The following is a 13,781-nucleotide window of genomic DNA, read 5'->3' as shown; positions in this document are numbered from 1 at the left end:
AACAATGTTCAAGAGGAAGTGTACTCATTACCTCACTCATGTAACTGTAACCCTCTGTATAGTATCTTTACAATAAAAAAAAGAAAAAAAAAGATACAGTCAGATGCAAAAAAAAAAAAAATCTTTAAAGCCAAGTGCTGGTGGCTCACATCTATAATCCTAGCTACACAGGAGGTGATCTGAGGATCATGTGTTGAAGCCAGCCTGGGCAGAAAAGTCTGAGAGTCTATTTCTAATTAACTAATAAAAAAAGAAGCTTCACTGGAGGCATGCTCAAGTGATACGAGCACCAACTGTGGGTGAAAAAGCCAACTAAGAATGTGAGGTCCTGAGTTCAAGCCTCCATTACTAGCACACATAAAAAAATAACTTTTTAATTTTTTCTTTTTCTTTTTATGAGGGAAGGGTCAGTACTAGGGAATAAGCTCAGGATATCTCATTTTCCCTTAGCTTTCTTGTTCAAGGCTGCCAATCTACCACTTGGGATATATGGCTCCATTTCTTCTTCCTTTATAGTAAATGTGCTGCAGTAATAAAAAGTAAACAAAGGGTTGGCCTATGGCATTAGTACTAACAGAGTGCCTGCCTAGGAACGACACAGCCCTGAGTTCAAACCTCCCCCCCCCCATACTAGTCCCCTGACCAAAAGCAAAGAAAAAAAACATATCTTTTGTATCTTCACTATAAATAATCTCAATGTCTTTGACCAAAATTTTTGACACAAAGTGTCTATTTCATGCTTGTTACATAATGCAGGATTTAACAGAAATACGATTTTTAAAAAAACAACAGGAGCTGGGAAGGTGGGTCAGTGGTAGAGTGCTTGCCTTGCATGCATGAAGCTCTGGGTTCCATTCCTCAGCACCACATAAGCAGAAAAAGCAGGAAGTGGTTGCTGTGGCTCAAGTGGTAGAGCGCTAGCCTTGAGCTGAAGAGCTGAGGGACAGCGCCCAGGCCCAGAGTTCAACAAAAAACAAAAACAATACAAAATATATAGTTTTGAAGTACCCTAAATCACTTTATAGTATTTACTTAAAAATACTGCAAGGATGGGCTGGGAAGGTGGCTCAGTGGTAGAGCGCTTACCTTGCATGCCTGAGGCCCTGGGTTCGATTCCTCAGCACCACATAAGCAAAATTTTTTTAAAAAGCCGGAAGTGGCGCTGTGGCTCAAGTGGTAGAGCGCTAGCCTTGAGCTGAAGAGCTGAGGGACAGCCCCCAGGCCCAGAGTTCAGGCCCCACGACCGGACCCCCCCCAAAAAAATACTGCAAGGTGTTGATTGCTCATGCCTGTAATGCTAGTTACTCAGGAGAGTGAGATCTGAGGATCATTGTTCAAAGCCAGCCCAGCAGGAAAGGCCATGAGACTCTTACCTCCAATTAACCACTAGAGAACTGAAGTGTCATTGTGGCTCAGCTACTCTACCACTTGAAATATGCTCTCGCCCTTTTTTGGCTTTAGTCATTTCTTAGGCCACATCTTCTGTTTTTTTCTAGGTTTGGCCTTTGACCAGGATTCTCCTACCTATAGCTTCTTCTAGCGCCTGAATTACAAACATGTCCCATCACACTTGGCTTATGTGATAAGATGGTTTGAAACTTCTTGCGCAAGCTGGCCTTGACATTGGATCCTTTTGTTACTTGATTTCCACCTCCTAAGTACCTGTGATTACATGTGTGACTTACTGCTCCCAGTCTTGAATGTCTACTTCTTAAATTTAGTTGATAAATTTTAAAAAAAAGCATCACTTTTATAAAAAGGGCTGGGACTCAGTGATAGAGCACTTACGCGCAGAAATAAATTACTTCACTGAGCTTGAATGACCAAGAAATAATGTTGTTTTTCCTGTGAGTCAACAGTACACATACAAACATAATATTAAGAATAATGATTGCAAATTATTTTCCCTTTTAGGAAATAGTATCCTATCGATAAACAATAATACAACTCAACAATGTCATTATTAGCTGTGTGCCAGTGGCTCACGCATGTAATCCTAGCTACTCAGGAGGCTGAGATCTGAGGATCACAATTCAAAGCCAGCCCAAGCAGGAAAGTCTGTGAGACTCTTATCTCCAAAAAACCACTCAGAAAATGGGAAGTGGTACTGTGGCTCAAGTGGCAGATTGCTAACCTTGAGCTGAAGAGCTAAGGGACAGTACCCAAGCCTAGAGTTCAAGCCCCATGACTGACAAAAAAAAAAAAAACTTATGAAAAAAAGTCAACATTAGTACTGTGTATGATAAAATAAACAACAACAAAAATCAGAGTTATTTTATAGCTACCTTTTTCTTATTTTTCCCCCAACACAAGTGATTTAAATTACCATCTCAAGCTTACATTCTACTACTGCGCCATGGTCTAAACTCTTATGTTTAATATTTTATTTTATTATTTACTTATTTTTAAAAAGCATGTTTATTTATGTATTTTTGGTCAGTCATGGGCCCTGAACTTGGCCTGTGTGCTGTCCCTCAGCTCTTCAGCTCAAGGCTAGAGCTCAACCACCTGAGCCACAGCATCGCTTCCAGATTTTTCTGTTTATGTGGTACTGAGGAATCGAACCCAGGGCCTCATGCATGCTAGGCAAAGCACTCTACCACTGAGCCACCTTCCTAACCCCTATATTTTATTTTTTTGAATTCAGGGCCAACGTGTTGTCCCTGAGCTTTCTGCTCAAGTCTAGCTTTCTCCCACTTGAGCCACAGGTCTGCTTCTGGCTTTTTTGGTAGTAAATTGGAGATAAGAGTCTCACAGACTGCCCAGGCTGGCTTCAAACCATAATCCTCAAATCTTAGCCTCATGAGTATCTAGAATCACAGGTATGAACCACCGGCTGTATTTTGTTTTAGATGTATAGTCTTATCATTGTTTCTGTTGACCTCTAAATCTTGATCCCTCTGCCTTTACCTCCCAAGTAGCTGGAATCAAGAACTTTCATTAAGAGCAAGAAAAATTATATAGTAACAAATCTCCAAAAGACTTAGAAAATGCTTGGTGGGTATGGTGGTGCATGTATGGAATACCAGCAATTCAGGAGGCAGCCTAGGCAATAAAGTTACGGACACTTAACCAGTAGACCAAGCAGGGTATCACACAACTGTAACAATAGCTATCCAAGAGGAACAGGTAGAAGCTGCAGCCTGAGGTTAACCTGGGCAAAATATGAGACCTAATCTGAAAAATAATAAGCAACAAACGTCTGGAGGTATGGTTCAAGTGGTCGAGCACCTGCCTAGTAAGTTCAAGACCTGGATTCAAATCCCAGTACCTCCAAAAAAATAAGAGGGTAGGGCAGGGCATGGAGAGGAAGAAGAAAAAGGAGAAAAAGACTTAGGAAAGTTCAAAGACCTATAATAATCATATGGAATCAATTTTTATGACCTGAGATCTCCTAACACTAGTAGCCTAAAAGGAAAAATGGCAAATATATAATTTCTAAATATTGCCTAGATCATCTGGTGTCTGAAGAACAGAGTGATGGAGCTTCTCATCGAGTTGTAGATCTTTCTGTTCCATGTGATCTATATTTAGTGTAGAAGGGGATGGTGTCTGTGATCTGGATCCAAGAGCTGAATGTACCGGGGAAGCACTTCCTGAACCTGTAAATATAATTTTGTAAAGTTACTTGAAGAACCTACTTGAGATGTAATACTTAAAAGCTTAGAAAAACATAAATCTACAACTTTGAAGACAAAATGAGTTATAAATTAGCCAAGCATGTCAATAAAATATCATTAATAATGATAATAACTATAATAACAAAATATAGTATGATTTATTATAATATGGTTGATTTGGTCATTTATATATAAAAAGTATCTGAAAAACAAAACTTTCTGTATAGAGAATGTTAACAAATATATTAACAAATAGACCTTTTATTACAGTGTAACAAATACTTTACCCCTTACCCTCCAAAAACGAAATCTAGACCCTAAATGACATGTAAAAAGGAACAGCACAGTACTTTAAGAATTTTTTATCTAGTTAGAAATAACTGCAGGAGGTTGATGTCCTACACCTTTAATTCAAGCTACTCCAAAGGTAAAAATCAGGAGAATCATAGTCCAAGAGTAGCCCAGATAAGCAAGGAGTTCCCAAGACCTCCCATCTCAACTAATCAAAAGCTGGGTATGGCCAGGTACTGGTGGCTCATATCTGAATCCTAGCTACTCAGGAAGCTGAGACCTGAAGATCATCGTTCAAAGTCAGCATGGACAGCAAAGTCTCTAAGACTTTCAGCTTGAATAAACTACAAAAAAAAAGCTGGAATTGGAGCTGTGGTTCAAGCAGAAGAGTGCTAGCTTTGAGCAAAAAAACTCAGGTACAGTGTCCAGGACTGGCACCAACAAAACAAAACAGAGCTGAGTAGGTTGTGTATCCCAGGTAAGCATGAAGAATAAATTGGAGGATCCCAGTGCAGGTTAGTTCAGGCATAAATATGAAACCGTATCTCAAAATTAACAAAACAAATAGGGCTTGAGGTTTGGTTCAAAAGTGGTAGAATGTGTCTGGCAACTTGAGATGCTAAATTCAAACCCCAGTATCACAAAACAAAACAAAAAAAAAACAACAGGAAAGGCTATCATGTATTTCATAGAAAATATTAGGAGTTTAGAGGATCCATAAAACTTAAGACACATAGACTTCATGTCAAGAACCTAGTCTAGTATTTCCTCCCTCATTTAAGCAACACATTCTTTCCAATAACTTTACCAGTAACTGTTGCAACGTCAGCAGAGAAAGCTTGTTGGTTGAGACTACTTGTTTCAGAATCTATATGAAGTGTAGTTAAACTGGCTACTTCCTGCTCTTCTGTGCTCTGATGATGACCAGAACTTGAGTCCACATCGGCAGAGGATGCAATTCCAGTGTCAGCTCCAAACCCAAAGTCTATGAAGAAGAAATGACAATGTACAAGCCCCTGCTATAAAAGGTATTTGCAATTATAACTAAGACACAGCTAAATCAGTAAAATGATCAAATAAACATTTCCTCTAAAATTCTATTTACTCTGGCAAGTGTATGTAATGTCAACATTCTGAAGATTATAACAAAAGACAAAATGTGTGATCACTATTCCTGTCCATGTATTGTGATAGCTAGTAACAAGCAGTGCTTTTCAAGTATTTCATAATCTCTAGTATAAGAATAAACCTAAAAAATGGGCTGGGAAGGTGGCTCAGTGGTAGAGCACTTGCCTTGCATGCTCGAGGCCCTGGGATCGATTCCTCAGTACCACATAAGCAAAAAGAAAAAAGCCGGAAGTGGCACTGTGGCTCAAGTGGTAGAGCACTAGCCTTGAGCTGAAGAGCTGAGGGACAGCGCCCAGGCCCAGAGTTCAGGCCCCACGACTGGACCCAAAAAAAAAAACAAAAAAAAACAAAAATTACATATATACAGTATAAACTATCTTTCTTTTTAATCATATCTGATTTAAATCATAATAGTATAGAATCAGTTCATAAGGGGAGAAAGCATGGAATTCTCTAGCACATCTCCAGTGCTCTCACAAATCTATTTAGCTCTAAGGATTTTACTTTCTTCTTTTTAGCTTTAGTTGCTTTTGCTGTCTGAGAGGTATAACAGAATTTCTGCAAAGTAACAATGTGGTAATATAGTGCCAAGTAATATCACTGATGTTCTTCAACATGGAGCACTTTAGTCAAGGTACTATGGTAGCTATAGGATTGCACATAACTGCTCACAGGCTATCAGGTAAGAGCATATAAGAAAGTGGCAATTCACAATTTTAACTGGCCTTAAATTTCAACTCCATCCAAAATTATTTTTCTTTCTACACTTTTGGTCTTAAAAATATGCTTTGTAAAAATCAGTACTGGAGGAATATCAATACCAAATTTCAAGCTACAAAGACCTAGTAATTAAAACAGCTTGGGACTGGCACAAGAACGGACCTGAGGACCAATGGAATAGAACTGAAGACTCAGAAATAAACCCACAGACCTATAGCCACCTAATTTTCGACAAGGGAGCTAAAAAAAAAAAAAAATGGAAGAAAGGCAGCCTCTTCAGTAAATGGTGCCGGTAAAATGGTTAAACACCTATAGAAAACTAAAGCTAGATCCTTGTATATCACCCTGCACCAGAATCACCTCCAAATGGATCAAAGACCTCGAAGTAAAAGAAGACACACTGAAAACATTACAAGAAGGAATAGGAGAAACTTTTCGAGAACTCCTTAGCACAGGCTGAAACTTTCTTAATAGAGACCTATAAACACAACAAACCAAAAAAAGGTTGGACAAATGGGGTTGCATGACACTGCAGAGCTTCTGCATGGCAAAGTACACACCTAGCAAGATCAATAGAAAGCCCACGGATTGGGAGAAAAGCTTCACTAGCCATACAACAGACAAGGGCCTCATATCTAAAATATACCTTGGAACTCAAAAAATTAACCCCCCAAAAAACAAATCCTTAAAGACACAACTGCCTGATTAATACATAGGCTAAAGACTTAAAGAGAGACTTCTCTGAAGAGGAAATAAGAATGCCCATAGACACATAAAGAAATGCTCAACTTCTCTAGCCATAAAAGAAATGCAAATCAAAACAACACTGAGATTCCACCTCACCCCAGTTAGAATGGCTATAATTAAGAAATCTAACAACAACAGATGCTGGAGGGGATGTGGCCAAAAGGGAACCCTACTGCATTGCTGGTGGGAATGTAAACTTGTTCAACTACTTTGGAAAGCAGTATGGAGGTCCCTCAAAAGAGTTCCCCTATGACCCAGCAATACTACTTTTGGGCATTTACCGAAACAATCACAAACAAGGCCATACTAAAAGTACCAGCCCAACTATGTTTATCACAGCATTATTCTCCATAGCTAAGATATGGAACCAACCCACATGCCCCTCACTAGATGAATGGATCAAGAAAATGTGATACACACACACACACACACACACATACACACACACACAAAATGGATCAAGAAAATGTGATACACACACACACACACACACACAAAATGGATCAAGAAAATGTGATACACACACACACACACAAAATGGATCAAGAAAATGTGATACACACACACACACACACACACACACAAAAATGGAATTCTATGCCTCCATCAGAAAGAATGACACCACCCCATTTGTTAGGAAATGGAAAGACTTGGAAAAAAATTATACTAAGTGAAGTAAGCCAGACCCAAAGAAACATAGGTCTCATGGTTTCCTTTCTTTGCAGTAACTAGTATACGTCTAGGAAACCTTACCAATCAAGTAGAAAAGGTCAAAAGCTATGCACATATGACCATAAGATGGTGCTAATCGAAATGAACCCCAAGCTAGAGACACAAGAGGGTTTATCTTTGTTGCTGTTGTTTTCAACATACTTATAATGTAATGTGCTTTCTTTTGTTTCTTTCATATGTTCTTCCCATGGTATAACCCCCATTTTCACTGTGTTTGATTCTGGTACCCTGCATCTTATATATACATTTTTCTAATTTGGGGAGAGGAAGGGAAATAACAAAATGCTGAATCAAGATGCTGAATCAAGAATACAGGCCGACCTGTACAATGAGATGTACAAGACACTGTTAAAAATGAACTGTACAACTTCGGGAGAGGGGGGGAGGGAAGAGTTGAGGTGGGGAGGAAAGGGATGGCTGGTTGGGGTAACAATGCTCAAGAGGAAATGTACTCATTACCTTACTCATGTAACTGTAACCCATCTGTACAGTATCTTTACAATAAAAATATTAAAAATATGCTTTGTATAATGAAAGGGCAGTGGTTTTTTTAATATCCTAATTTGCAAAAATAGTTTCAATATGACATGATTTCCTACAACTTGTATTGGAATTTCACTAAAAAGTGAAACCAAAATATGTGGTAACTACTCTCTAATTAACAGTAGAAAGTAAAGTGAACAGCTATGTAATCCATAAGAAAAGCTTGAACAGAAAGCAAACAATATAAAACACATTGTTCAAATAGTAAAAGATACTTGCTGTCAAATTTTCGGCCATCATATTGGAAAGCACTAAAAGAATCTGAATGACTATCTGAGCTGATAAGATCACTGCTCCCTGCACTAGCAGGGGAAGTCCATTCCGAGGGCACTCCTGGGTCATCAATAGGGCGCATCTGATTTTGCTTGTTTAGAATATCAGGCAGGTCTTTGGGAATTTCGAGGCTGCCTGGACTACTTCCTCTTCTTGTCATAGTCTAAAAATTAAAGAAACATTTTACCATTTGAAAAATAAAACTTTTATTCTCGTGAAGTACGTGAAACCTCTACTTTCCAAGATTATCAGTACAATAAATGAGGCAATTGTGGTGCCTCACAAGGAGAAAAGAGAAACACACTCACTCAGCAATCTATGCAACCTGTTAATAGTATGGAACTGGTGCCTAAACTATTGTTTGTCTACCGAAAACAAAAATCCCAAATATGGGGCTGCAAGGTGGCTCAGTGATAGAGTGCTTGCCTTGCATGCGTGAGGCCCTGGGTTCAATTCCCCAGCACCACATAAGCAGAAAAAAAGGAAGTGGCACTGTAGCTCAAGTGGTAGAGCACTAGCCTTGACCTAAAGAGCTGAGGGACAGCACCCAGGCCCAGAGTTCAAGCCCATGACTGGCAAAAACAAAAAATAAAAAAATCCCAAATATTAGTGTTAGACATGAAATTCTTAAGCCTTACTGGTTGGTATTCATGGAGTGAATATAAGCTAACTATAGAGTAAGTAAGTGTAAAAAGACTCAAGAGAAGAAATAATGAAAGAAGAAAGAATAATGACAAATGTCATTTGATACTGACTGTACATGACTTCAAGAGAAAAAAAAAAACCTAAAACCAAAACAATGTGACAGTTACAGAACAATGTGAAATTCAAATGGAGTATGGACTTTTAGCATTATTTGGGATACAAATCTTCTATTTTCATTCTGATATTTAATATTCAATATAATATATGGTAGCTGACCAGGTAACTCCATTGTAACCTTTTCTATTAGTGTCACTAAGGACACTATGCAGAAAGATGAAAAATATAGAGGGGAACTAGGAAGGCAGAATATAGCTACTTGAGCAAATAAGCATTTCAATCTTTCTTTAGTGAATACTGTTAGTCTGTTTGTTTTATGTCTTTGGATGTAAAATATTATAAAAACCAAACAAAGAAAACCAACTTACCGAGGCATTACCACTTCGAAGTCGTTCTGCTATAAACTCATCCATCAGATCAGGCACATTAGCACTGCTGCCAATATCACTATTAAGAGGAGGCAGTTTGGGGCTCATGTCCTCTTTACTGACTAAAAGTAAATAAATAACTATATATAATAAGGAACACTTTAAGTTCACATTCTAAATTTGAAACAAAAAATAACCCCAAACAAAGTACCTTTGCCATACCAATTATTTGCCAAACATGCACTTATGAATAATTTCCCTCCTTTTAGGTTTAACTGTAAGAATTAGTAAATTGATATTTACTTTATTTAACTAAGCAGATGTTAGTCAATCTTCAGTATAACCTTGAATAGCAAGAAAGCTTACAGATAAGCACTGGATGAAGTCAGGTTAATATTGCCTATAAAGAAATTGGTATATTTCTTTTTCCTACTGCCTGTATGCTTCTATTTAGAGCCTTTAAAATGTTTAAGTTTCCTGTTTTCCCCAAAGCATACTAGAGTAAAATGTTCTTTCAGCCTATACAAATCTTAGTGAGATACAAATGCATAAAGTTTGGATATTTATAAGAACAATTCTACAATTAGGATATATTATTGCTTCTATTCACTATAAAATCTAATCTAAATGCTTTGACAAAAATATTTTATAATTTTCAAAGATCAATCAAAATAGGCATTTTGGTTTTTTATAACATTATGATTTATTTTAACAAGAATATTTTAACTTGAGAAACTAACTTATAGAAAACAAGATTTTTTATGTCACTACTATGCTGTTGAAAAGTTGGTTTCTCTGCAATATAAATAAGTTCAGAATTGTTTATGCTTCTAATAAACTATAAAGCATTTCAGCTTTAAAAAATACACCGGTCAGAAGTTCACTGTGAAATACCATTATCTTTATATTACTGGCCAGGCTTTGCTAAGCTGCCAAATACTGCCCTCAGGTGGCATTAATGGCTCGATGCAAGATGCACTATTCAGCGTTGGTTAATCATGCCAACAAAACCATGTTAAAATAAAATCAAAACCTACCTTACTGCTGAAAGTTAATTTTCTGTATTTGTAAAGTTAGTTTGTTTACCTTTGACAAGATAAAACAGTTACCATAATCTTACTTTATTACTGCTATCTGTCTATGAAACCTTTATTCACATTTAAAATGTCAAAGTATTTCAAGGACGTAACTTGCATTCTGCTATGAATGAATGCAAAACTAAAAACCCACAAGATTTTATAAATGATTTAAATGAAATGTGACTAAATCTACTTTGAAAGCTGGGACTGGTTATAGAACCTTAATTGCTGGTTAGAATTCAAAATAATTTTCTACCAAGAAAAAATACAAAACCAAATTAAGTCAGCACTAAAAAATACATGATTTCAATTAAATATTAAGCATAGCTAGTGCTCTTTAAAATATAAACTATAGTGAGGCAAGAGAAAAAGTACAGGAACTCCTCAGTAAACTTTAAATTTTAAGACTCACGTATTACACACTCAGCCTTGAAAGGTTGTTAAATTCTATCTTTTTTCCTATCCTGTTCAGCAGCAAAGAGGTTTAACTAAATGGCTTATAAGGGAAATTAGTAATTTAAATAAACATTTTATGCTGGGAAAAGTACAGCTGGGGGAAAGGCGCATGCATAACCAAACAGAGAGAAAGCAGTGACCATCCCAAAGCTTTTTGATTGCTTATAGCTTGCTTCAGTTGCATTAAGCCAAACTGGTGCTGTCTTTCTCCTTTTGCGCTCTGCACACTGTTAGTGCTCACCTGCAGCTTTCCTTCCAAAATAGCCCATTACATGACTGTACAGATCCCTCAGTGGAGCCTCTGGTGGCATTCTGTTCTGCCTCTGTGGGGAAACATTTGCCTTCGGCTTCGAAAGAGCATGTACAACAGTTTTATAAACGCCACCCAGGGAGCCCTGCTGTAGTCCTGCCTCATGATTTGCTGATCTGACTGTGCTACGACTACCTAATTGGTTAGTTGGAATTCCTTCTTTCTGTAGTATGGTGGTGGGAATCTCTGTAGATTCCTTCGCTGTTTTGCTAACTGATGATGTAGTAATTGTATCTAAAGGCCTGTACACACCAGGCTTTACAAACTCTGGACCACTAGGTAAGCTGGTATGGGTGTTGCTAGTGCTGCTGCTGCTACTATTACTAAAGCCACTGAGCTTCCGCAGTCTCATCTTCCATGGAGCCTCTTTGTTTTCCAGAGGATTATAAAACTGAACAGATTCAGTAGATGGTCTGAAAGTAACATGAACACTGTTTCGTTTCTTAGCAGCAATTTTCATGATTTTGGCCCTATGAGTTACTGTTTCAGACAAGCTCCTTTTAGTTGGAGAAAGCTTGCTAGTATTTGAAACATAAGGCATTCTACGGTTAACTGGTGCTTTAAGTGTAGTTTTCTTGGCATGAATTATATGTGGGACAGTGAGTTTTTCATTAATTTTCACACCTCTAAGCTTTTCAACTAGTGTTGCATCTACACAGGCATCTAATTCTGTGGCTGTTTGTCTATACAGGTATTTCTTTTTTTCTTTTTCACCAGGGCTATCTGAACTAGGATCCGATGACTGCTCATCAATGTTTAGTTGCTTAGATTTTTCAGAAGTTTGTGTTCTTGTTAAACTATCTGACTGGATAGGTACGATATTACTCATGAAGACAGCTGAGTTTGGTTCTTTTTGAAATTGTATGTTTTCAGGAGTCCCAACAAAAGGCATGAAATTTTCTGATCTAATTTCCTGATCTATGTATTCTAATTTATCCAAGGATGATCTTTCATCCCTGGTAACTTCAACAATCACTTCCTGAGAAGTTGTATCTTTACCTATCTCATTTTTACTATAATATTCCTGGTTTTCCTTAAAATATTCTTTCAGGGAAGAAAGAAGATCATCATCTCCTTCAAGGTCAATGTACTGGATTTGTTCAAAAGCTGAATCTGCAAGTTCTACTGGACCTATTAAGTGACAAAGATGGTCATATATGCTATCACCAACTTCCAGAGAAGACTCTCTACTATGAGTATCAGTGATGTGGCTTTCAGTGGATCTAGTTATTGAAGAAGCCTCTGTGGAACTCTGCAAGCTTGGTGCATGACGGGATGAACTGTCAATGACAGGAACTGCACCTTTGGCTCGTTCAACTGTGAATGGTTCCAAGATGTCAGAAGTACTGCTACTTCGAGGCAATGGCTGTTCCTCATTCAAGGCACCAAAAACTTCATTTCCAGTGTCTTCACTCTGTGAAAAATGTCTGACTCTAGTTGAACGGGGAAGTATTTGAGCATCATCGATATCTGTAAGAGAGAAAAATTACACATAGTAGAAACTATATGAATATGAAAAATAAGTTCATTTCAACCACAGTGTAAGCATCCTTTTTAAAAAATAAATCAAGATTTTTTTTGTTCAGTGAAAAAAAATACAAATCTTTTTTTAAATAATGGGAGCAAGCGAATAAACCATGTAGTGTCAATGAATTAAAAAACTACCAAAATATATTTTAAATGTTAACATGCACAGAAACAGACAGTGAGACAATGAAACATTTGGAAGTGCATTTAGAGATAGAGCTGTGCCAATAAGTCAAGCAATTAAAATTCGTTATTCAATTTTTCTACATAAGTAGAAAAAACCATATCTGAACACATAAAGTGGTTTTAAATATTGCGTACTAGACTCATCAATTTTTCTGCTTCCATATAAGCAGATAAGAGACACCATATTTTTTCAACTCATTACCTTTCTAACAGATCACAAATTATAAATGAAAATCCCTATTTTCCTATCTTAATGTTTTCTTTGTCAGGTTCTACTGAGGTGCTTATTTTCCTTTACTACAGTGTTAAAATATATTCATCACTCCCAAATGAAGCCAATATATTATTTTAAAATTCTACTTGTTTTGTTTTTGACAAATTATTTAAATATGCTATTAAAAAATACCAAAACACCACCTGCCTTGTTAAACAACCAAACTCTAAAAACTGTTTTCTTACATGCATGTTTTGTGGTTTGCTTCCTGGTCCTGGGACTTGAACTCTAGTGCTCTACCACTTGAGACACAGCTTCACTTCGGGTGTGTGTGTGTGTGTATGTGTGTGTATGTGTGTGTGTGTGTGTCTTGGGATGTGTGTGTGTGTCTCGGGGTGTGTGTGTGTGTGTCTCGGGGGGGGGTGTCTCGGGGTGTGTGTGTGTGTGATTAACTGGAGATAAAAACCTTGTGGACTTTACTGCCTGGACTGGCTTTGAACCATGATCCTCAACCTTCTGAGTACTTCTGAGTAACTAGGATTACAGCCCTGAGCCACCAATGCCTAGCGTTCACTTTTTTATTTTTTTTAAGAGGGTTAAGTATAGAGCCAAGTTGGCCTAAAATTCTTGCTCCTCCTGCCTCAGCCTCCCTTTTACAGGGATTCAAGATGTGTGCCATTATACCAGGCTGATACATCTCTTTTAAGAAAGGATCCTATAATCAAAATGGAAACTTAAGAGATGATCTAATTTTATTCTTTATAGATGACAAAAATGAGGCCTACAGAGGTCAAGTTATTGTCTAACATTTATGATAATGATGTA

At 37.5% G+C, this 13,781-nt stretch overlaps 1 protein-coding gene across 1 annotated transcript in view; it reads right to left on the bottom strand.

Moving 5' to 3' along the window:
• Positions 1-13,781, bottom strand: part of Ralgapa1 (Ral GTPase activating protein, alpha subunit 1 (catalytic)) — a 255,284-nt gene that overhangs the window by 128,691 nt on the left and 112,812 nt on the right. Inside the window, exons 14-19 of the mRNA XM_013012238.1 lie at positions 12,332-12,499; positions 10,961-11,042; positions 9,185-9,263; positions 8,001-8,217; positions 4,720-4,896; positions 3,450-3,602 (exon numbers count right to left, since the gene is read on the bottom strand). Coding sequence (XP_012867692.1) covers positions 3,450-3,602; positions 4,720-4,896; positions 8,001-8,217; positions 9,185-9,263; positions 10,961-11,042; positions 12,332-12,499 — 876 coding nt within the window. The remainder of the gene's footprint in view (positions 1-3,449; positions 3,603-4,719; positions 4,897-8,000; positions 8,218-9,184; positions 9,264-10,960; positions 11,043-12,331; positions 12,500-13,781) is intronic.

The sequence above is a fragment of the Dipodomys ordii genome, unplaced genomic scaffold, assembly GCF_000151885.1.
Source record: "Dipodomys ordii isolate 6190 unplaced genomic scaffold, Dord_2.0 Scaffold16, whole genome shotgun sequence".
NCBI classification, from domain to species: domain Eukaryota; kingdom Metazoa; phylum Chordata; class Mammalia; order Rodentia; family Heteromyidae; genus Dipodomys; species Dipodomys ordii.
Note: the sequence above shows the minus strand (reverse complement) of the source record. Positions and strands in the feature narration are given on the sequence as shown.